General features: G+C 55.9%; 2 protein-coding genes and 1 pseudogene across 3 annotated transcripts; 1 reads left to right on the top strand and 2 right to left on the bottom strand.

Moving 5' to 3' along the window:
• Positions 1-1127: 1127 nt before the first annotated feature.
• Positions 1128-4877, bottom strand: LOC129082694 (RAB7A-interacting MON1-CCZ1 complex subunit 1-like; annotated as a pseudogene).
• Positions 4878-6108: 1231 nt separating this feature from the next.
• LOC129082926 (lutropin subunit beta-like) lies at positions 6109-7157 on the top strand. Its single transcript, XM_054588706.1, has 3 exons — positions 6109-6123; positions 6456-6626; positions 6915-7157. Exons 1-3 carry the CDS (start codon positions 6109-6111, stop codon positions 7155-7157), a joined length of 429 nt encoding a protein of 142 aa, XP_054444681.1.
• A 164-nt stretch (positions 7158-7321) lies between these two features.
• Positions 7322-23140, bottom strand: RUVBL2 (RuvB like AAA ATPase 2). 2 transcript variants are annotated; one of them, XM_054588692.1, is made up of 15 exons: positions 22857-23140; positions 19405-19459; positions 17397-17452; positions 16962-17103; positions 15132-15261; positions 14906-14972; positions 13645-13751; positions 13464-13557; positions 12988-13111; positions 12503-12597; positions 12295-12413; positions 8337-8456; positions 7968-8097; positions 7512-7626; positions 7322-7435 (listed from the first exon to the last, which is right to left on the bottom strand). In XM_054588692.1, the coding sequence occupies exons 1-15, from the start codon at positions 22866-22868 to the stop codon at positions 7410-7412; spliced, it is 1392 nt and encodes a 463-aa protein (XP_054444667.1). In that variant the 5' UTR covers positions 22869-23140; the 3' UTR covers positions 7322-7409. The 2 variants fall into 2 exon arrangements, with proteins under 2 accessions (XP_054444667.1, XP_054444668.1); XM_054588693.1 differs by having other exon boundaries at positions 7329-7432.
• Between the last annotated feature and the right edge of the window lie 27 nt (positions 23141-23167).

The raw sequence follows: 23167 nt of genomic DNA, 5'->3' as shown, positions 1-23167 counted from the left end.
AATCCAAAGATAGTTCATAGGGTCAATTTTGTTATACTCTACCACAATAAAAAAAAAAACAGAAAAAAAATCTTTGTAAAGCTAAATTGGATTCCTCCTTAATATTAGTTACAGTGTAACGGGGTACATCCAGGGCCCCCCTAAAGGGTATTTGTAACGGGGTCCAAAAATTGGGGTGTCTTAAGAAAAATATATTCTTCCCCACCCCAAGGAAGGCCGCCAAGGGGAATGGAAGACCTGGAGCAGGGCCATGGAGCTTCATTCCTCATATGCAAAGAGGGTTATTTTGCATTTCACCAAGGCTAATCAGGAAGGTTTGAAAGACTTAATACAGAATGTAACTGGGAGAGGAAGGAGGAGAGACAGAGGCCTGCGGGAGAGACAAAGGGACACAGACTCTGGGGAACAGTGTGAAGACCATGCAGGAAGAAAGAGGGGAGAAAGGACTCTTGCTAGAGGGCCATGGGAAGGCGCCACATGGTTATGGATTAAGAGCTGGAGGTCCCGGCAATGCAGCGGATGGGGCTGAGAACCGCGAGAGGCCTGCCCAGCCGAGCCCCGGACTTCCGTTCTTTTTCTTCTGAAGGACGGTGCCCCTGACTGGCCTGACTGGGCAAAGCGGGGAAGGCAGGACTATGTGTGTTGGTGGGTTAAAGGGATTTTGAGATTTAAGAGCGACATTTAGCCTTAATCAAACCTGTATAATTTTTGAATAAATAGTTCCTTTCCTTTTCACCAAACTCTGCCATTCAGAGCCCTAATTCCAAGGGCGGCAGGCAAAGGACCTACAACCGAGGGACCCTGGGGAAGGGGAGGGTCGTTTCGGTAACAGCATCTGGGCACCCCCCCCAAAAGGGTCCATTTGTTCGGTAGCAACAAGATATCTGTAGTTCATGCTGAGTTAGAACAGCATACATGCCAATTTAGAAGTAAAAGAACTGTTCCTTCATAGGTTTAAGAATATATAAGCAAATACGGTGGTAGCATTTTAAAAAGGGTAACCACACTGGACATCTCTATGTAGCGTGACATTTGTAAATTCAGTGTCAATGTGTCGTTTTTTTCTGGAACATTTCCATTTCATGGGTCTTTTTGTTTTTCTGTTCAAAAAAGACTACACAAGCTTACTAGTTAGAGCAGGGCTGACAGAAGTTTAAAATTTGTTTTGCATTTGTTGTATTCCATTCTTGTTCCTTCAGGGACCCTTCGCACACAGATTTTTTAAAAATTTTTTTCTCCACCTCGGAAATCTAAGCGCTATTCGTGCATAGTGAAGCTGGCTCCAGAAACACCAGCACCCGCTTCCTGGCTGTTGGTCTGCACACTGCTTCAGCCCCCACATTTCTATACTGTACATCACAGCCAGCAAATGCATGGCACTGACTATTCATTCGCTCAGGCACTTAGCTGTGTCTAGGCCTTGGAAAGAAACTCCTTCATTTGATTGGGTGGGACACCGATAATTTAGCCCCTGCAGCAAGTAACCAATTCCATCAGCAAGGTTCTCTCTAAGCAGAACTGGATTTTCTCCTGAGTTGCTCTCTCCGCTGGGTCAGAGAATGACAATACATATGAAGCAGGGCTCCTCGACACCCAGAGCGCCATTCCAGGAGTTCGTCCCCAAGCAAATCGCAGTGTCTTGGATGCGTATTATTTTCTTTAAAATTTCTGGTTCTGAAAGAAAAGCGAGCAGCTCCTTTACTTTCGGTGAGGAGTCCACAGGGAAATCATCTAGTAGCTTGTTCTCAAAGTATGTCCTGTCCAAAAATAGACTGTGCGTCAAGTTCTAGTAGATTTGATGGATTTGAACAGTCTGTCTTCTCCACACAGAAGTTTCAATTTTTCTAGAACTGCAGAAGCCTGAGTTAAAAAGCGATCACAATGCAAAGAAGAGGTCAGCTTCTAGGCATTCTGTGGGTTTTAATGAACATGCTCCGTCTTTGCCGGCGGCCTGCTCGAGCTGGCGTACGTGGTCCTGAGCTAGTTCGCCGAGCTGCTCAGCTGCCTCACTACATGAGAGCCTGCATCCCCCAAGGCTACAACGGAGGGCGTGCCCAGCCACGTGACCAAGCGGGCCAGTGGTCACCTCATCCCTGGGGAGGTGGTGTGAGGGTGGAGTTCACTCGGTTGGAACACCAGGTCCCTGCATTTTGTTGGAATTGACTGCCTATCCTCGACCCTGGAAGTGAGCCCACAGCCAAGGAGCTGCGTGTTCTAAGAGAAGCAGAGGTCCCCGTGATGTCATCGATGTCCTGGTTCAGTCCCACGGAGGATGGTACAGTCCATGAGGCGAAGTCTTCGGCCACAAGGCTGTGGCAAATGGTAAGGCTGTGGCAAACGGTAAGGCTGTGCGGGTGACCTTGAGGCAGAACGTGAAAGGTCCACCTGCAGCCTCCCCAGGTGAATGCAAAGTGGCCCTGGCTTTCAGGATCAATGTCAACAGAGAACAAGGTGTCAAGGCGTTATCTCAGTCCAATACCTGATGGTATGCGCCCAGCTCAGGGCCAAGCTGGTCCGGGAGGCTAGCTATGTTAGGCACAGCTGCAAAGAGAGGGGGAATTACTGTACCTAGTGCTCCGTAATCTATGGTCGCGGGCCAAGTGCCACCCTGTTTTGGGACAGGCCACGCAAGCACGTTGCATGGGCTGTGGGCCGGTCTGGTGATGTTCACCTTAGCCAATTCTGTGGTCTCCCCAATCTCCTTACGGCCACCCGGAAGGTGGTATTGTTTGCTGGCCACTATTTTACGGGGAGTGGGGAGTGGCACGGGGGCAGTCTGGCATGCCCCCTCCAAACAGCCCTCACAGCCTTTACTTTGAGGCAAAATTCCCCCAACGTGGTCTGCAGGCACATGCCAGCTGGAACGTCAGTTCCTAGGATATATTCTCAGGGGTAGGGGAACAGACTCCCTCTAGGGGCGTGGTGGTGAACGCCCCATTCCAAGAGTGGGTGTTACAGCCCGCACCCGAATGGACTGTCCTCCATAGCCGTGGATGGCAGTTAAGGCTCCCCTAAATCTCTCTGGGTTACCATAAGGAGAGAACCTTCTGCACCAGTATTAACTAAAGCCAACACTCTGTACATTCTTTGGGACCAGTAAATAGCAAGTTCTACCTGTGGCCTCTGGCCCCCACTGGGTCCCCATAAGCGGGTCCCTTGGCCATCCCTCTATGCAAAGACCCCTCCCCAAGGACCGTCCTCCGGATGGACCAGAGGCAGCTCCATAAGCAGGTCAGCCATGAAGTCAGCTGAGCAGGGCATTGGCTCTGGGGGCGCCAACAGGACCGATCCAGCTGTCCATTCCAATGCTGGGACAGCAGATGTCATTTTGGGCTGGAACTGGTGCTCAGGTTTCGGTTGCTGCCACAAACTTACAGCACTGCTCTCAGCCTTCTTGTCTATCTCATCTTTAGCTACCCCAGCCTACCCCAGATCTTTCATCGTTGTTTGCAGGTTTTGCTCTCACTGGACCTTTCTGCTGAGGTTGTCCAGCTGGATTCTCCCCCTTTTTTCCTTCCTTGACCTTTTCCACCTGTCTTATTCCTGTCTTTTGTCTCCCCCAATCCCAGGTATACACCGTACTATACAGTACAGTAGAGTAGCTCTACTTCCCCCAGGTCGGCAACCGTCTGTGCCAGTTCTTGTACAAGATCACCCACCTTGGTGGACACAGTGGGTACCAGGGCGCCGGAGCAAGTGGGGGTGCTCTTTGCGCAACCCGGTCCCTCATTCCCGCAGTAAATCTTTCCATATCTGGCCCACTGGACCGTGGGTTATAGATGCTGTGCTGCATGCCCAGCTCCCAGATGAACTGCTGGAGTTTCAGTAAACTGTTCCTGCGTGGGTTAGGGGAGGGGAGGTCCCCCTCATTAGGCCACGCCACCCTACAGCCAGCCATTGGGCACATAAGTAGGGTATTTGTGTGACCGGCTTGGGCTCTGGCTCCATGAATTCTTTCTTTCAAAGACAGATGGGTGGTGACAGAAGACATAGGTTTTATTTGATTTTTTCAATATTTTACTTATTTATTTTTAATAAATAAAGAGAGAGAAAGGGAATGGGTGAGGTAGAGAAACATCAATGCATGGTTGCCTCTCATGTGCCCCATACTGGGGATCTGGCCTGCAGCCCAGGCATGTGCCCTGCCTGGGAATTGAACCAGCGGCCCTTTGGTTCACAGTCTGGTGCTCGATCCACCGAGCCACAACAGCAAGCGCAGAAGACATAGGTTTTAATTCATCCCCCCGAAAGCAAAAAGCCATCAGCCCCTGTATCCCACAGCCTCAACAGCCACCCTGTGACGGACCCGGGCCCTTTCTGTCTGAACTCAGCAGCCAGCTCTCCTGGCCCGGCAGGGGTGTAGGGATGCACCGCAGTGTGCGAGGCCTGCTGGGGAGGCGGCACGGCAGCGCCCTGTGGCGCCCCCGTTGTTGGGTCTTAATCTTCTCAGTCGTAATCAGAGGAGCCAAGTTTCCCTTCTCCCACCTCCGTGGCCTCCTCGCTCTCATCTATTTCTCCACCTCAGGCACTTTCACTTTCAGCCATAAGATCCCACTTGCGAGGATTCCAGTCCATATATGGGTGGGTGCTCGCAAAGCCGCACCTTAGTCTGTTCTAATTGCCTCCCTAGGGCGTCCTATTGCTTGCCATTAGGAGATGCGTGTTCCTTTCTAGTTTTATTCTCTCTTCTAACACGCAGCAGCCTCCTCTGCTTCCATCCGTGTCTCAGTTCCTCTCTGTAGCCCTGCCAACATTAACCAGCCCACAGCGGCGGCCACACGGGGGAGGTCTTTCTTTTTCCCCAGGGCGCACTGTTCTCCCTGCTGCAAGGCTTGTAGGAGGCCATCGGGAGTTTCAGGGGTGTCCCCCAATCCCATGGCGGCCCCATATATCAAGGTTTGCCACCTCGTACCACAGAGAACTCGCTGGCCAGCCCGGGATTCCTCCCGGCATCCGCCCACTCAGCATAGTGTCGCCCACAGTCGTCACGGGGAGGTGTTGGGACATCTGATATCTGCATCCTGCTGACGGTCACACCAATTGTAACACAGGAGACAGCACGCGCAGGAATCTCGATGGCTCCTTCAGAGAAACCACAAAACCCACAGGGAGGGCTGGGTGGAGCAGACGCAGCTTTTATTACTCTCATTACGGGGAGCACGGACCGTGGCAGGTCGGCAGGTCGGCAGGTCAGCGAAGCAGGACCGCCCCTCCCTGAGCCCGAGGCTGGGGTCCCAGACAACAGGGGCCCGTGTCTTGTGCATGACTCTAAACTACATTATCTCAGTGTGTTTGTGCAAAGAGAAAAGGTCAGAAGCAGTCCCATGGGACAAGAAGCCTCTCCCAAAGGGAGAGGAGGAGGGAATTACAATCCATTTCCAAAGCCCTACACACTCCTGGCTGGGGCCCTCAGGCCAGCCTTCCGCATGGGGGGGGGGGGGGTGGGAGGAGCCACGTGCAGCTCCGCCCCACACAGAGTTAACAGTCTACACCTCTGTTTGCAGGGCCGGCCCCGACCCCCCTGGTTTCGGAGGGCCAGAGTGTGGGGGACATGGCGCTCCCGCTGAATCCCTGCGGGGGCAGCTATCTGGGTGCAGGTGAACCCGTTCCCTGATCGCGGGATGGGACATTGAAGCCAAGCCCCTCCTGCGAGGTTGGACTAGGCTTTCCGTCTACGGAGGTGGAGCGGGGTTGAGGAGGCCTCGTCCGTCAGCACTCCGGGGTCGGCGCAGGGGTGAGCTCCAGCCTTCCCCTGGGGTCCCCCATGACAGGCAGCGACAGGGCGACGCAACCTGCCTGCACAGCCAAGGACTTCTTATCTGCTATTCCCTGGGTCCCCAACATGACCCCTCTAGCACCCAAGGACTGAGTCTGAAAAGTCAGCTGTCACCTAGGGTGTCTCCTGCTTCCTGGTGCCAAGCCACTCAGGGAGTAGGGGGAGGGGGTGCTCCGCTCAGCCACCCCTGCACCTCCCTGGCCTTGTCCCTCGCCCCCGAGGAGATTAGTGTCCAGGTTACCCTGCCAGGCCACCACCCCCAGTGGCCTTGCTGCCCGCCCCCACAGCCTGCAGGTATAAGACCAGGTAAACAGGACCGGGAAGCACAGAGGATGGAGATGTTCCAGGTAAGGCTGCAGGGCTGCTGAGTATCTCGCAGCTCCACTCAGGACACAGCCGGCAAGAGGAGACCTGTGACCCGGTGAAGGAAGGCTCTTCCTGGAAGGATGTGGGCAGCCCACAGGCTCCTGCTGGGAGAAGGGGGCAGTGGAGCGGGGCCGAACGCCAGTGCCTGGGGTCCCGGTGCATCTGGAAGGGGGTTCAAAGCGGAGGGGTTGGCCCAGGAGGGAAGCTGTCAGGCGGGGAAGCCGGGTCCGTGAGCGTGTGCTCGCGGGGAACGGGAGGGTGAAGGCCCGGGCACAGGTCTCGGGCTGGCCCTGAGCCTGTGGCCTTATCCCAGGGGCTGCTGCTGTGGCTGCTGCTGCTGAGCATGGGGCGCGCGCAGGTGGCCGGGGAGCCGCTGCGGCCGCTGTGCCGGCCCGTCAACGCCACCCTGGCTGCCGAGAAGGAGGCCTGCCCGGTCTGCGTCACCTTCACCACCAGCATCTGCGCCGGCTACTGCCCCAGCATGGTGAGCTGCCCGGAGCTGGAGCTGGCGGGACGAGCCCTGCCGCCGTGCGGGGGTGGACCCCGTGGGGGGTGCGACAGAAGATGGGGCAGCAGGGTGGAAGGGGGGCCTGCCCCCCACCCCGGGCAGGGGCTGGGGAACTGGAGCCGGAGTTGGACGTGTGGGAGGGAGGGCACAGAGCGCCACCCGGACACGCGAGTCTGAGGCCTGGGCGGGGGGCAGCGGGGAGAGCAGGAGAGGGCTTGGCCCGAGCGGAGGCTCACGCCACTCCCACCCCGCCCCGGCCTCCAGGTGCGGGTGCTGCCGGCCATTCTGCCGCCAGTGCCCCAGCCAGTGTGCACCTACCATGAGCTGAGGTTTGCCTCCATCCGGCTCCCCGGCTGCCCGCCTGGCGTGGACCCGATGGTCTCCTTCCCTGTGGCCCTCAGCTGTCACTGTGGGCCCTGCCGCCTCAGCAGCTCTGACTGCGGGGGTCCCAGGCCCCAATCCTTGGCCTGTGACCACCCCGCCCTCCCAGACCTCCTCTTCCTCTAAGGACCCCCCACCCCAACATCCCATGCCCCCCGGCCCGGGGCCCAGCTCCGGCTCGGGAGCCCACAGTTGGGCCCCTCCCCTCCCAATAAAGGTTTCTCAAATCGCACCCTGGAGTTGCCTTTCTTTGAGTTCAGGGCGTGCACACACAATACACACACGATGCGTCCAGTTTCAGAACCATTTTATACAAAGTCACAGTGTCAGAACTCTGGTAGAAAACGGAGGGGGGAAGGGGGAAGGGGGACCACCAGCTCAGGAGGTGTCCATGGTCTCGCCTTCTGTGGGGAAAAGAAAGGCCATGTGGTCACCGCGGCCCCAGGCCGTGTCCTGGCGGGAGGAGAGGTAGACACTCACTGAGCTCATTGAAGAGGAAGGCGTCCTGGTACTCCTTCATGTACTGCGTGGAGCGCGACTCGTCCAGAAAGAGCGAGTAGACCCGCTTGATGTCGTCTACCTGCACCTCCGTGCCCTAAAGGGCGACAGCGAGACCTCAGTGGGGCCCTTCCTAGGAGAAGGGTCAGGAAAGGGACACTGGGGCCATACTGCCTGGGTTCAAATCCCGCCTTGGCCACCTCCTGGCTGTGGGCCCAACCTCCCTAAGATGGACTTAGTATCAACTTGCAGTCAACAGATACTTAGCTGAGCACCTGCTATGTGTCAGGCTGGGAGACAGAAATAAACTCCTCAGACCAAAGTCCCCTGCCTCTGAAGACGTACGTTCCAGGACTGAGTGCAACGAGCCCCTCGCAGCCCCGGGAACAGCAGGCCGCTCATCTGACCTGGCCCCAAGGGCGCCCGCGGCGGCCTGACCTTGCGTTTCCGGCACACCAGGCTGGCGGCCGTGATGAGCTGGATGGCGTAGCGCAGCGAGGTCTCCAGCCCGATGCGGGTCAGCACTGTGTAGGCGTCCTCGCTCATCTCCACATCCTCCTCCTCGCACCTGCAGGCCGGCGGGGGCGAGGGGCTCAGGCAGGGGCAGGCGGCAAGGCCCTGCCCCTCCCCCGGCCCTGCGCACAGACACCAGTGCCTTCCCTTCCCTCCCCATGGTGCGTCAGAGGCCACTGCCTGGTTGCCCGGCCCTACTTTTTGCAGAACCAGACACTCTCAGTGTCCCCATCTGTCACACAGGGCGGACACCAGCCCCCGCCCTGCAGGCCCACATCCCGGCCCTGCCCGCACCGGATGCGGAGGATCTGCTTTGTGTCCTTTTCGCTGTAGGGAGAGGTGGAGACTATGAGCAGTCGGTCCAGCAGGTCGATGGGGATGCCGTGGGGACTCTGGTAGCTGGTACCCCGGATGCTGAGGAGGGGACACGGAGGGCTGTCAGGGCGGGGCTTCCAGAACCTGGCACTCCATTCCTTCTGCTTGGAGCCGTCCCACCCACCTCCTCCGCCACAGCCCGCTCGCTGGGCCAAACACCACTTAACCTTCAGCTCTGAGCTGAGTCAGTGCCTGACTATGCAGGCGGCCCCGCTGGCTGGTTTGAGCTGGAAAGCTCGACCTGGGATTTCTGGATCAAGGTCCTACTCCCTGTGGCGCCCGGCCCAGCGCAGGGCTTGGCACACGGCAGGAGCTAGAATTTACTATTGGTAGGAGTTACATTCTATAAAATGGGCGCCAACGCTCCATCAGCAAACATGGAACCACTGGTCCTAGGGAAGTGCATGGTTAGGTTCTCGTGTGCCTCTGGTCACAGCGTTTTTGTCGACCAACCAATATGTTGTCTATTTGATGTGCTTGTTTTTTGTTTTTTCTGAGAGTAAAGCTGAGGACAGGAGACAAGGAAGGGCTTAGGCTAGAAGAAGCAACAGGAGAGAGTGCAGGCGGGGCTGCTTCGGTTCAAGGAGAGTCAGAGAAAAGGGGGCCTTGGGGACAGGTTCGGGGGTGAGTCCAGGACAAGCTGCCGCTGCCCACTGCTCCCCTGGTTGCAAGTCTCATGGCATCTCTCGCTGTTTAGGAGATGCACACCCGAGAGGGAAGACGACGGAGGAGGGAAAGGCGGGGTGTGCAGTCCTGGGAGGAGGAGCGTGCCTTTGCTTCTGTTTTAAGACAATTTATTGCCCTGGCCGGTGTGGCTCAGTGGGCTGAGGGCTGGCCTGCAAACCAAAGGGTCACCAGTTTGATTCCCAGTTGGGGCACATGCCTGGGTTGTGGGCCAGGTCCCCAGTAGGGGGCATGCGAGAGGCAACCACATGTTGATGCTTCTCTCCCTCTCTTTCTCCCTCCCTTCCCTTCTGTAAATATCTTTTTTTTTTTTTTAAAGACAATTTATTTAATACGTACTACTGACTCATTCCCACTGAACTCACGGTCAACCGTGTTGTAATTCATGCCTTAATGAAACTCACCTTCTCTGTAAGGCACACCCAACCTTCTCAGGCTTAGGGACACAGGATGGCTGGCGGCCGTTTTAACAAAACCACCAACAAAAAGCACTGAATGTGACAAATGTGTGCTAACCAGATCATGAACAGGACGCTTGTTTACAGCACGCAAACGGAAAGTGGAAAGCAGAGTGTCGCCTTGTCTGAGCTCAGACTGGGGTGCCTGCGTCCGCCTACGTAACTCTGCCAATGACCGTCAAAGCATCACGAAAATCGATTCGGGGGCTGCAGGTACATTTTAGCAAGGAGGCAGGTCCACAGGTACAGAGCCTGCCAGGAAGCACGAGAGAGCGAGCTTCGGCACCACCTGTGAGGGGCCGGAGCGCCGTTCCCACGCCCTGAGCTGCAGTGGCTACAAACACACTCTCAGCGGGTCTCTTCCGGTCCTCCCTCGTCTGGAGGTCAAATTCTACCTTGACCCCAGGCCAGTCACCAGGCCTCGCTGCCAGTTGTAAAAGGGGGGCTGAGACAACATCTGCGTCCTGAGTCTATCTCAAGGTCCAGCACAGTTTTTCTGGGAAAAGGGGTGAGCACAGAGCCAGGGAAAACTCTGCCGTCCCCCGCGGTGGCCGACCCCCTCGTCCTGGCGTGATGACTGGCCCCAGCTGGCAGCGTCAGCTGGCATGTGACTACCGCGCTGGGGATGACAGTCCCCCGCCTCCCGTGCCACCAAGCGCAGCCAAGCACCTGAGTGGGGCAGGAAAACGGGCCTCAGTGGGTGCACGGGGGGCAGCCTCTGGGCCCCAGGCCACTGGGGGCTGTTCGCTCCCCACTTCCTTCTCCCTTCCTCTGGGACGAAACACAGATGAGGTGCGGAAAAGAGCCAGCTGGGAAGACAACAGGACATGGAGCACTGGCCACGCTCTAGGACAGAGGTTCCAAGCTTTATTGGAGCCTGGTGCCCTCCATGTTTCGTGGATTGCCCCAGTGTCCTCAGGCCAAAAGAAACCCTAAGTTCCATTTCATTCATTAAGTAGTTAGATCTGACGACTGAAAGCCAGCTGAGAACTGAGCAAGAGGCATTGTTCCCTCAGACCCCTCCCCAACATACAGCATCACAATGCAGGGACCTGGGCTGCCCCACCCTGGCAAATACCTGAGGCTCCGCCCCTTCCCGCATAACAGGTGCGCTGAGACAAAGGAATGTGGCCCAAATGAAAGAACAGATCAAAGCTCCAAAAACAGAACTAAGCAATGAAGAGACAGCCAACCTACAGATGCAGAGTTCAAAACACTGGTAATCAGGATGCTCACTGAATTGGTTGAGTATGGTCACACAATGGAGGAAAAAGTGAAGGCTACGCAAAGTGAAATAAAGAAAAATACACAGGGAACCAACAGTAAAGGGAAGGACACTGTGAATCAAATCAATGATTTGGAGTAGAAGGAAGAGATAAATACTCAACCAGAACAGAATGAAGAAACAAGAATTCAAAAAAAAAAATGAGGAGAGGTTTAGGAACCTCTGGGACAACTTTAAACATCCAACATCCAAATCATAGGGGTGCCAGAAGGAGAAGAGGAAGAGCAAGAAATTGAAAACTTATCTGAAAAAATAATGAAGGAGAATTTCCCCAATCTAGTGAAGGAAATAGACTTCCAGGAGATCCAGGAAGCTCAAGAGAGTCTCAAAGAAGTTGGACCCAAGGAAGCACACACCAAGGCACATCATAATTACATTCTCCAAGATTAAAGAGGAAAGAATCTTAAAAGCAACAAGAGAAAAGGAGACAGTTATGTACAAAGGAGTTACCATAAGACTATCAGCTGATTTCCCAGAAGAAACCTTGCAGGCAAGAAGAGGCTAGAAAGAAGTTTTCAAAGTCATGAAAGGCAAGGACCTCCATCCAAGATTATTACTCTATCCAGCAAGGCTACCATTTAGAATGGATGGGCAGATAAAGTGCTTCCCAGATAAAGTCAAGTTAAAGGAGTTCATCATCACCAAGCCTTTATTATATGAAATGTTAAAGGGACTTATCTAAGAAAAAGAAGATAAAAAAAATATGAACAGTAAAATGACAACAAACTTACAACTATCAACAACTGAACCTAAAAAAAAAAACCAACTAAGCAAACAACTAGAACAGGAACAGACTCACAGAAATGGAGATGGAGGCGGCGTGGAGAAGGGGGGAAAAGGTGAAGGGAATAAGCAGCCTAGATAGTAGGTACAAAACAGACAGGGGGAGGTTAAGAAGAGCATAGGAAATGGAGAAGCCAAAGAACTTACACGTACGACCTGCAGACACGAACGAAGGAGGGAGGAATGCCGGTGGGAGGGGGGTGCAGGGCGGAGGGGAATAAAGGGGACATAGAATAAAAAGAAAAGAAAGTAGCTGGGTCGGAGAGACTTAACTGCCGTGAGCGCATGCAGTGCCCAACGCATGCTCCTGTGCACCCCTCAATGACCCCACAGAACTCTATGCTCTGTGTAGGGCCCTGGGGCGCCTCGGCACACCGTTTGAGGAACTACACCTTTCTGACGGAAAAATAAGGTCACTGGGCTTCCTTACAGAGCAGAGCTGGAAAATAAGGAAAAATCAGCCCTGACCGCCCACCTACCTTGTTTGAGGGAGAAGGGCCCGCGCTCCCCTCCGGGCCGCAGCCCTTGTGGGCAGCCTGTCGCTGCGGCTGAGCCCGCACTGTCCTGACAGGGCGCCCAGCAACAGGCCCTGTTTCCCTCGGGCCATACCCACCGCCCAGCGCGCCCCTCGTCCCCAGAGGCCTTTGGGGGCGGACAGCCAGCTCACCGGGTGATGCCGCGGTTGGTGGCCATGATGAGGACAGGCGCCATGTCACTCTCCAGGGCCCGGTTGAGGAAGGAGAAGCTCTCGATGTCCAGCATGTGGACCTCGTCAATGAACAGCACCTGGGAGCCATGGGGCCGCGCGTCACACCCCCTGCCCGCGCCCCCTCCTCCCACTGCCGCTCACCCCGAGCCGCCGGCGCGGTACCCACTCCAGGTATGATCTCCGCCTTGCCCTCCTCGCGCCACTCGGCCACCTTGGCGTTGATCTGCTCTCGGACCTCTGACTTGATCTCCCCGGTGTCGCCTGTGGGAGGCAGGGGTGGTGTGGGGGAGGCCGTCAGAGTGGAGATGGGCATCCAGGGCCCGAGGTGGAGGGAGGAGGAGGAAGACAAGGCACAGGGACAGAGGGAAGGGACACCGAGACAGGAGCAGCAGAGGGACAGAAGGGCCAGGGGTTGGAAATGTCCCCAGAGAGGACAAAGAACTCAAGAGGGAGAAAGGGCGGGGCCGTGCCCCCATCAGACCACCTGACAGAGGCTCGGCGACAGAGGAGCAGGCGCAGACAGAGGGAGGAGGTCCGGACGGCCAGCGCCAGCGGGGACTGAGGAGGAGCCTGGCTGGTGCGGACTCCATGGGAGAATGGGGGCGGGCCGGGGCGAGGAGGGTGCGACGCGGCGCGACGGTGGGGCCTCACCCGAGAAGAGGGCCAGGAAGCCCTGGGTGCGGGAGTTGATGACATCGATCTCATGCAGGGACACGGTGTGCACCACCTCCTTGCGCTTCTGGAGCTCCCCGTCGGGGCACTGCACGAACTTGGTCTACGGGGCAGCGTGGGGGTGGGTGTGGAGGTGAGGGCAGAGGAGAGCATGAGGGGGCCCAAAGGGGCCCAGGGGCTCTGTGTGGGGGAGGCCGGGCCCCCAGGAAGGAGCTGGGACGCCAGACGGGGGTGACCTGGAAACCCCAGGCCCGGGGGGCAGTCAAGAGCACCCAAGGATTCGGGGGTTTCTGGGGGACCTCACAAACCATGAGCATAGTGCTAAGCTGAGGGCCCCCGCTGCCCTAGAGGGTACAGGGGAGAACGAGCAGCACTAGGGACATGGGGTTGGGTGACAGGAGGATCCAGGGAAACACCCTGCTGCCTTGAGTCAGGGGGTCCCCAGAGCCCCGCACCTGGGAGCCCATGGCGTCATAGTCGCGGGCGCGAGTGAAGGAGCGGCCCAGCTTGGAGATCTTGCCCGTGGCCTTGTCGATGGTGATCACGTCCCTGCAGGGGGAGGAGGGCCGGGGTGAGGGGAGGAAGGTGCCCCAGCGCCCCGCCCTGCGAGTCTGCTGCGGCGCCCACACTGCTCACCCGGCCTGGACCTTGTCCTTGGTCAGAGACTCGATCATTTTGGTGCCCAAGTCGTATATGGTCTCCATCTCCGTGGTCTTGAGGGTCAGCTTGCCCACCTTGGAGCCCTGAAAGGGGGGACATGCCAGGCAAGGGCTCAGAGAGGGTCCCGCTGTCCCCCGAGCACGGCTTCAAAACAGGCACAATGCAGGGGAGCTTTGGGGGGCGAGGGGTGCATTCACTGCCATGGCCGTGGTGACGGCTCCTTGGGTGCACCGGAGTGTCAAAACTTAACCCCTGACATTTCCAATGTCGGCAGCTTCTTGCATGTCAGCTGCACCTCGACAAAGCTACTGTAAAAAACCCAGTAAATGAACCAAACAGCACAGGCCTGAGGTCCCACGAAATGGCCAAGGGGGAGTGGGACTCAGATGTCATTCCTTTTTATACCCCCCAACAAAGGGGTATACCCACAAAGGGGGAGGGTATAAAATTCAGAAAACTGAGCTAAACTAAGCACAGCAAAGAAAAAAAAATGCCACCTCTCATCCCACAAGATAAGCAATCAACACTTTCTAGGCTTTTCCCAGCATACTCAACGACCTGTTCTCTCCCAATTGTCCCCACAGTGGGCCGCACCTTTTGCAGGGACAGGTAACAGGACAAAAGAGCTGGGACTGGGGCAGAAAGGAACTTCAGTTTTGATTTTTTTTTAAAGTTTTTTTTGCTCTGGCTGGTGTGGCTCAGTGGATTGAGTGCTGGCCGGAGAACCAAAGGGTCACTAGTTCGATTCCCAGTCAGGGCACATGCCTGGGTTGCAGGCCAGGTCCCCAGCAGGGGGCACGCAAGAGGCAACCACACACTGATGTTTCTTTCCCTTTCTCCCTCCCTCCCTCTCTCTTTAAAAACAAATAGATAAAATCTCTTTAAAAATATTAAAAAAAAAAAAAAAAAAAGGGAGAAAATCCCACCCAGCAGTTAAAGTGGATAGGGACGCCTTTCAGTACTGAGCTGTGCAGATCCCATGTGGCAGGGGCTTACGCCTGTTAGCAATTCACTGTGAGAAATGGCCAGACCTCCTGTTATTCCACCGCTTGGTGTTACTCATCATGGTGTCCCTCACAAATTAATCAACCGCTGTCAGTTCAAACGGCCCCCCCACTGTAGGCACGTAGATGCCTCTGCCTGAAGCTTGAACATTCCATGGGATTCTGGCCTCAGCGCAGACCTGACACCCCAACCCTCGTGCCCAGAGGTGGCCCAGGCGCGGGCGCCCACTCACCGTCCCTGTGGCTGGCCGATCAATCTGGATCTCCACCACCTCCCCTTCGATGATCTCCGTCTCCTCCCTAGCCAGAGAGCAGGGCTGAGGAGAGCACCTGACACCTGGGCCCTTGGGAATCGCCACCTCCCATGAGCCCTGGGGCACAGGACAAGCTGGCCAGGACGGGGGTTATCCCGAGCCTGCTGGGAGCCGCCCCGACCCCCGCACCGGGTCCAGCGCTTACTTGATGCGAACGCCGATAGACCTGCGGAAGGCCTGCGTCAGGGCCTCTGTCTTGCTCATCTCCAAGGAGAAGATCTCGCTGCCGGCGATGGCTGTGAATGGCGTGTCAGGGCCCAGGGCCTGCGCCATGCCTGGGGAGGAGGCAGTTGGGGTGGGTGGGGTCACCCTGGGAACAGGTCCCCCAAAACAGACTCTGGGGGAACACCAGCTCTTCCTGCTGCGACAGACAGGGTGACGCAAAGAAAGCCAGGGACAGAGGCCTCAACAGCACACCTGGATCAGAAACCTGCGCTGTCCAGAGGGCAAACTTTATGAGCCTGGAATCTTTCCAACAGAGAGCCAGGCCTCTCCAAGGCGCGAGCCTGCGGTGGGCCGGCGACAGCAGGGCTGAGCCTCCAATGGCTGCAAGCCCTGAGCTCCCCGCCCAGCGGCCCTTGTCGAGGGATCTGCCCAGCTCTGAGCCAAGTGTCACAGAGAGAAGTCACGGAACCCTCCTGACCAGCGTGCGGTGGGAACCCTTCCTGGCCCCCCTTTCAGGTGTGCCATGCTCTGCGCCTGCAGATCCTGCGCCCTGTCCGGCAAGTCCCAGCTCCGGGGCTGGCTTATCTGGGGAGCCACTCCTGACAGCTGCTCCCATCCCACCCCCGGCTACCTCCCCGCTCTGCCCTGCACCGTCAGGAGCCACCTCTGTGCAGAGAGCACACATCACCCTGGAAGAGACTGTGCCCACGGCCACCTCCCCCAGACGGGACTCTCCCTGAAGTCAGGACTTGGGTCTTCCTCCTGTCTGTGTCCGCAGGGTGTGGCCGAGGGCCTGACACGCCAGGGCACCACCTGAGTGCTGCTGCATCGTAGCTCAAAACCTGGCTGCGACCCCGCTGCCGGGCCTCTCTGGGCACAACGGTGGGAGTGAGAGGGAAGAGAGGAGGGCCGAGGAAGGCGTCAGCGAGGTAGAGACCGGAGCAGGCTTTGGGAGGGCGGATGGGAGTTCACCGAGGAGGAGGGGCAGTTATGTGTAAAAAGATCTTACATCACTAGTGGACTGCAAGAGAGACTGCTGGTTCCCTACTGAATGCCCATTTTCTCCTTCTTCCTTAGCGCCAGAACCCCCATTTTACTGATGCAGCAATGGTCCAAGTGAAACATAAAAAAATTGCCCTGGCTGCTGTGGCTCAGTGGGGTGAGTGCTGGCCTGAGAACTGAAAGGTCACTGGTTTGATTCCCAGTCAGGGCATGTGCCTGGGTTGCAGGCCAGGTCCCCAGTAGGGGACGCGCAAAAGGCAACCAATTGATGTTTCCCACCCTCTTTTTCTCCCTCACTTCCCCCTTCTCTAAACATAAATAAAAACTTTTAAAGAAAACATAAAAAATATTTTAGTGTCTCAATCTTCCTTGCAGCAGAATGTAACCATATGAGTGAGTTCTACCTAAAAAAATATAAGCAAAAGTGTGTGGGACTCCCAAGGCAGGTGCTTAAAGGGACTTATATCTACGAGGGAGAACTTTATATCAGTTCCTCTTCTTCCTGCTACACGGAGTACGGGTGGGAAGGCTGGAGCTTAGGCAACCCTCTCGGAACCCGAGCCGACCCCCGCATGGAAGCCAGTGCAGAGAACACTGAGGCGGGAAGGCGGAAGACTTCACGGAACCGCTCAGCAAGCCCTTCATGCCTACGTTCAGGTTCCTCCACGTGAGGCAGCGAACCCGGAGTGGATAAGCTGCAGCCATTTTGAGGTGCCAGTTCAATGCGGCTGGATCTGGTCCTGGCTCACGGGGCGGGGGCGCGTATCTGGCAGGGCCCAGAAGAGCCTCTGCCCGAGCGGTCTCTTACCCATGGCAATGGCTGTCTTCCCGGTGCCAGGCTGGCCGGCGATGAGCACCGCCCGCCCGGCGATCTTCCCTTCCCGGATCATCTCCAGCACCACGCCCGCTGCCCGCCGGGCCGCCAGCTGACCGACCATGCCCTGGGAAGCCTGCGGGCGGGAGGCCAGAGCAGGCCAGGTGACTTCCTGCGGGGCTACCCCACATCCCTACCACCTCCCGGCTCAGGACATGGAAACGGATGTTGGCGGTGACATCGGGGAAAAGCCAAAAAAGCCTTTGCCACCGCAGTTTTTTTTTAAGATTAAGAAAAGTCTACACGCGGCTGAATTTTTATAAATACGGGGCTCAAGGTCCGGAAGAACGTGGCAGTCCCCGCACTCCCCACGCCGCCGTCGGAGGCCTCCCCGGAGCAGGCCTCCCGCCCCACCCCGACCAGCTCTACCTGCCGAGGCTCCAAGGCATCGTCCAGCCCCAGTCCCCGGATGTGCGAGTGAGCACCTGTGTGCAGAGAAGGAACCGGGAGACACAGTTACTGGCCAGCTCCTAGCAACGTGTGGCCCGAGGTGACAGGTTCCCCTCCGGGCCCTGATTCCTCCTCGGCCAACTGGGGATGGCGGGTCTTGCTAAATGCTCAGTGAACGCGAGGGGCTCTTCTTAGAATCCACCATAGCCAGACCCAAGTCCCTGGGAGCTGGCTAACCACAGGATCGGGTCAGGACTAACCAGGAGGGCTGAGGATCATAATTACTTTCTATTTATGACCCAAATGTACTCACATGTTCTAATTTCATTTCACATAACCCCAGGAAACAATAGTCCCAGCTACTGTCACCTGGGATCGCTTCCGGGGATCTGTAATCACCCCAGCCTCTCACAGACATGGATGCGGGGGTCAAAGAGGTATAAAGTTTTATTGGAACACAGGCACGCACATTTGCTTTTATTGTCTGGGGCAGCTTCGCCACTGCAGCAACAGAATTTAATCTTTTCAACAGAGAAAAGATTTACTGTCTGGCCCTTTAGGAAAAGATCTGTCTCCCTGGCTGGTGTGGCTTGGTGCATTGAGTGCTGGCCTGTGAACCAAAGAGTCATTGGTTCAATTCCCAGTCAGGGCACATGCCTGGCTTACAGGCCAAGTCCCCAGTAGTGGGGGTGTGAGAGGCAACCACACACTGATGTTTCCCTCCCTCTCTCTCTTCCCTCCCTTCTCTCTAAAAATAAATAAATAAATCTTTAAAAGAAAAGATCTGCTGAGCCCTGCAGCAGACTGTGAGCGCCCCGGGCAGGGACAGGGCAGCTCCTGGGTGCCACCAGTGTCTGCAGGGTCCGGGGCTCCCAGCAGCGCTGAAACAGCGTCGCCACCAACATGTGAAGGGCTTCACATTACTCACGCAGGTGAACTATTCCACCTTCATTTCCCGATAAGGAAACTGAGGTCCAGAGAGGAACTAGCCCCTCGCTGTTTGGCTAAGAAGTGGCACCCAGCGATATGCGTCTAGAAACCATGCTTATAGCCAGAAGCCCTTTAAGGGATATCTCAAAGATGTGGAATCGGTTCCTGGCTGCTGCAATAAAGCGAGTCAGATGAAATTTGTGGTTTCCCAGGGCATATGAAAGTAAAGTTTACACTATACTATAGCGTGAGATAGGATACATCTAAAAAACACAATTAGACATACTTTAATTTTAAAATACTTTAGTGCTGCAAAATGCTAACCAACATCTAAGCCTTCAGTAAGTCGTGATCTTTATGCTGTGGAGGGCCTTACAAGGCCTGCCTGGCCTGCCTGTCTTGGAGGCACTGAAGGAATGAATGTGAACAAATGAGCGCAGTCTCCTTGCTGCAGGAAGGCTCTGCGTGAAGGCTGCACCCCACCGCCCCCACTGCACCCCGACTCGCTGCTCGCGGATCCGTGGCTCCTCGCTGTGTGAGCCGGGACAGGTCACTGACTGCTCTGAGTCTCAGTGCCCTCAGCTAAGATGCGATGACAGTCACAACAGGCGCCTCGTGGGGCAGCTGCGAGGATCAGCCGGATGCACACTCAGGTTATTCAGTGGCTGCCTGTGACATCTGCTCTGCCAGGTCCTCAGCTGGCGACACAGCTGGGAATGAGCCCGCCCCGGCCCCAAGCAGCGAACACTGCCCGCGTGCGTGCTGGGCGCATGGGACGTTCAGTACCGCCCAGCCCAGTGCGCACTCGGCAAACCTCCACTCCTGTGCCCTCCAAGCAGGGTGCCGGAGCTCCCAGGAGCCCACAGGGCGGCAAAGCCTGCACCCTGAGGTTGGGGTCGGTGCCCCATGCGCCCTCTGACCCCTCCCTGGGACTCAGGACCTCCCCAATTAGATAGGGGGCTGGTGCACATGCCTCTTGGGGTCCTGGGAAGGTTGGCTCCTCAGGGAACACAGGGCAGGCAGGGCCTAGTCCTGCCCCTGATTCGTGCTCACTCACCAATACGCTCGATCCTCGTCACATCACGGATCTCTGGGACCTTGGTTGTGGCCGTCTGTGGGTGGAGGAAGACGCATCAGAAGGGGCCTTGTCACCCCAGTCTCCACCAACTCCTCCTCGGTCCCCCCTGCCACCTCCCACGAGGAAGTCCTTTCCGCTCCTCCCCACGAGCAGGCCGACAGCCCAGCCAGTCCTTCCCACCCTCTCGGCTGGCTGTCGCCAGCTCTTGCTGGCGGGGTGGCCCCGCTGCCCTCTGAGTCCCAGGAAGGCGAGGCCTGTGTGTCATTCACAGCTCCATCCCCACGGCCTAGCCCATATCTGGTGCCCAGGAACTGTTTGGTGATGGAAGAAGTCCTCTCCGCCCCCAGAACTGTGAGGAAGAACAGAGGCAGAGGAGGTGTTCCGCTGGGCGGGGTCGGGCCTGCTCACTCCCAGCCCCCCTTGCACCTGGTGCCCCGGCTCTGCTCCTGGGCTTTTGCACGTGCAGGTCCTTGAGTCCCGCCTGCTCTCCCTGCCCCCTCACTGAACCATACCGAGCTTTGCTCACTAAGGGGGGCCTTCCTGGGCCCCTGCCCCTGCCAGGTTAGTTCTAGGGTCTCTGGATATCCAGACGGAAGGGCCTCCACTGGGAGTCCGATCTCCCTGTGGAACCTCCCTCTCACGAGGGAGACGGCTGGATCCATGGTCTGGGCTCCGATGGGCGTGCGTCCCGGGAAGGCACGGCCCTCACCTGACTTGTTCACCTCGGCCTCCGGGTTTGTGGTTTGAATGAAAGACATAGTAAAGCGCTGAGCTCATTCAAAAGGTCGGTGCTAAGGCCCCTGTGTTCCTGGCTCTCCAAAGAGAGAAGCCAGCCAGCATCCCTTGTCACATGTGGCAGAGAGATGAGTAAACACCACCTGGGACAATCAGAACCCACTGGAGAGCCACGTGAATGTTAACAGCAGCATTATTCATAACCAAAAGGTGAAAACAATCCAAAATGTCTATCCACTGATGAACAGAGAACTAAAATATGGTACAGCCAGCCCTGACCGGTGTGGCTCGGTTGGTTGGGCACCGTCCCGCAAAGTGAAATGTTGTTGGTTCGATTCCCAGTCAGGGCCCATGCTTGGGTTGCAGATTTGGTCCCCTGTCGGGCGTGTAGAAGAGGCAACTGATCAATGTTTCTCTCAGACCAATGTACTCTTCCTCTGTTCCCTTCCCTTCCCCTCTCTCTAAAAATAAATAAAACCTTTCAAAAGTTTTTAATAATTAAAAGTATAGGCATATAATGGAATGTTATTCAGCCACAGAAAGGAACAAAGTTCTGACCTTGAAAACATTTTAAGTGAGAGAAGCCAAACACAAAGGAGCACATATTGTAAAATTTTGTTGATATGAAATGTCCAGCATAGGCAAACCCATGGAGACAGGTTATCAGTGGTCGCCTAGGGCTGGGGGGATGGGAGGATTGAAGGGTGAGACTCAAGAGGAATGGGGCTTCTTTCTGGGGTCATGAAAATGTTCTAGCCTTGGCTAATGTGGCTCAGTGGATTGAGCACTGGCCTATAAATCAGAGGGTCACCGGTTCGATTCCCGGTATAGGGCACATGCCCGAGTTGCACAATGGGTCCCTGGCAGGGGGTGCATGAAATGTAACCACACATGGATGTTTCTCTCCCTCTCTTTCTTTCTCCCTCCCTGAAAAAGGATAAATAAAATCTTTAAAAAAAGAAAATATTCTAAAATTAACAACTCTGTGAATGTCCTAAAAGCCAGTGAGCTACATTGTTTAAATGGGTAAACTGTTTGGCACATGAATTACATCTCAAAAAAGCTGTTTTCAAAAAGCCTGGGAGATGGGTCATTGGGTGTCTGTTCTATTATTTTCTGACACTTTGGAATATTTCATAATGTCTAATAAGGGATGCTAAGGAAGCCAGCATGCTGACCCAGCTCCTTGGCCACCTGACCCCAACCTTCCTTCCTTCCCACAAGGCTTCTTCCACCAGAACGAGAGGAAGTGCAGGCATCCAGCCTAAGGGAACCCTCAGGTCTCTGGAACCAAGAGTTCAGACGTCCTGACGTCCATCCGCGTTGTCACAACGCTCCTCCCTTACTGTTTGTGGCCCCTCCCACTTACTGGGTCCTCAAGAGAGGTTGGAACCCCAGACCATTGGTCACTGCCCCCAAACCTGAGAACATATCACCCACACACACTCCTACACAGACTATCAGACTTTCCCTGAGGCCAAAAATAGACAGGGATCCAGGGATCCCAACTCTCAGCAACCCCAACGAAACAGGGCCGCCTCTTAACAAGGCCTTTCCTTTCACCATAAGCCTCTGACTGAGCCCAATAGCCCCATGGAAACAGAGGGCATTTGAACAGGCAGCACCCAGCAGCCCCTCATACTTCCAGTACCTCACCACACCCGTTGAGAACTGCGTCCCCAGGGTATGGCCACTGCCTTGTCTTCTCCTGCCCCCCTATTCACCCCCTCGCCCAGGAAACAGCAAGTCTCAAATTTCATCCCCCAGGCGCCAGTAACTCACCCCACCCTTCCCCCTGCGTTGACTGGAGTCACCTTGGGGACACAGTCCAACCCCCCAAGCTAAGGCCAGATCCCTTCTCCATTCAGATGTGCTTTTTAAAAGATTTATTTTTATTTACTTTTAGAGAGAGAGGAAAGGAGGGAGAGAGGGAGAGCAACATGGATGTGCCAGAGAAACATCCAGCGGTTGCCTCTAGCACGCGCCCCACCGGGGACCTGGCTGGAAACCCAGGCACGTGCCCTGACCTAGAAACGAACCAGATTGCGGGACGACGCCCCGCCCAATCCACTGAGCCACTCCAGTCAGGGTTCCATTGAGATGTTTCTTGAGGGAGTTCTTGGTGCCAGCCCCATTGTACCTGGTTTCTCTTTTCACATTCACGGAGTTCACATTCATTCATCCGTTCATTCAAAGATTCAAGTGATCATTTATTAAGCATCCATACTGGGCATGCCCCCTATGAGATGCTGGAAATATAAGGGGGCGCCCGAGCCCTTCCCCTTCTCCACTGACACAGTCAGTGAGTTCTCAACATTCTTCCTTTTGGCTCAAGATTCACTAACAGACTCCACGCTCTCAAGCACATAGGGCCGGTCCCGCCTGCGATTCTCCCTTGTACTCAGGTGCCATTCCCACCATTAATAACTCAAGCATTCCTGGATAGGTTGGAGCCCAAAACACTAAAACCCTCAACAGACTTTAGGGCAAAGGACTGCAGAACTGGCCATTAATTGCGCCTAGAGGACTGAAAGTTGGAGTCGCTATCCGAGCTGACCAATGAGACCGTAAATATCCACAGGAACCTAGGACGCCGGGGCGCTCGTCCCTCCTCCCTCAGACCCAGGAGTCCGAGCCCCCTGCCCCTCCTCACTCAGACTCGGGATAACGGGTTCGCTCCGCACGCCGACACTTACCACGGTTGCCATGATGCTCACCAACCGCCAATATCCTAACGGAAACGGAAGCGCGCTAAGAACTAGGCGTTCTGGCCCCTCTAGACTGCCAGATCCTCCAAAGATCTCTGTGGTTCCTCATAAATATGCAAACTCTCCTTGTGGGGATCAGTCGTCACTTTTTAGGCCGAAACTCCTGGGTCTGTTCCCTCCTGGCTCCTCCTCCTTTTACCCAAGCCTCCTTGCTGAGGCCGATTGCAAAATTCTTACCACTTCTTTGAGCAACCACACGTCCCCCACGCTCCCTTTCCTTCTTATTCCACCCACTTCCC

This window comes from Pteronotus mesoamericanus, unplaced genomic scaffold (assembly GCF_021234165.1).
Source record: "Pteronotus mesoamericanus isolate MK-2021 breed Mesoamerican mustached bat unplaced genomic scaffold, CSHL_Meso_final scaffold_137, whole genome shotgun sequence".
NCBI classification, from domain to species: Eukaryota; Metazoa; Chordata; class Mammalia; order Chiroptera; family Mormoopidae; genus Pteronotus; species Pteronotus mesoamericanus.
The sequence above is the reverse complement of the archived record's forward strand: the minus strand, read 5'-3'. Positions and strand labels throughout refer to the sequence as shown.

Excerpts from the sequence above, each read along its gene's own strand:
- LOC129082926 (XM_054588706.1), top strand. Across the intron at positions 6,627-6,914 it reads CCGGCTACTGCCCCAGCATG|GTGCGGGTGCTGCCGGCCAT; the intron begins GTGAGCTGCCCG and ends CCCGGCCTCCAG.
- RUVBL2 (XM_054588692.1), bottom strand. Across the intron at positions 8,457-12,294 it reads ACCAACCGCGGCATCACCCG|CATCCGGGGTACCAGCTACC; the intron begins GTGAGCTGGCTG and ends TCCCCTCCTCAG. Across the intron at positions 7,627-7,967 it reads TGGTGTGCCGGAAACGCAAG|GGCACGGAGGTGCAGGTAGA; the intron begins GTCAGGCCGCCG and ends GTCGCCCTTTAG.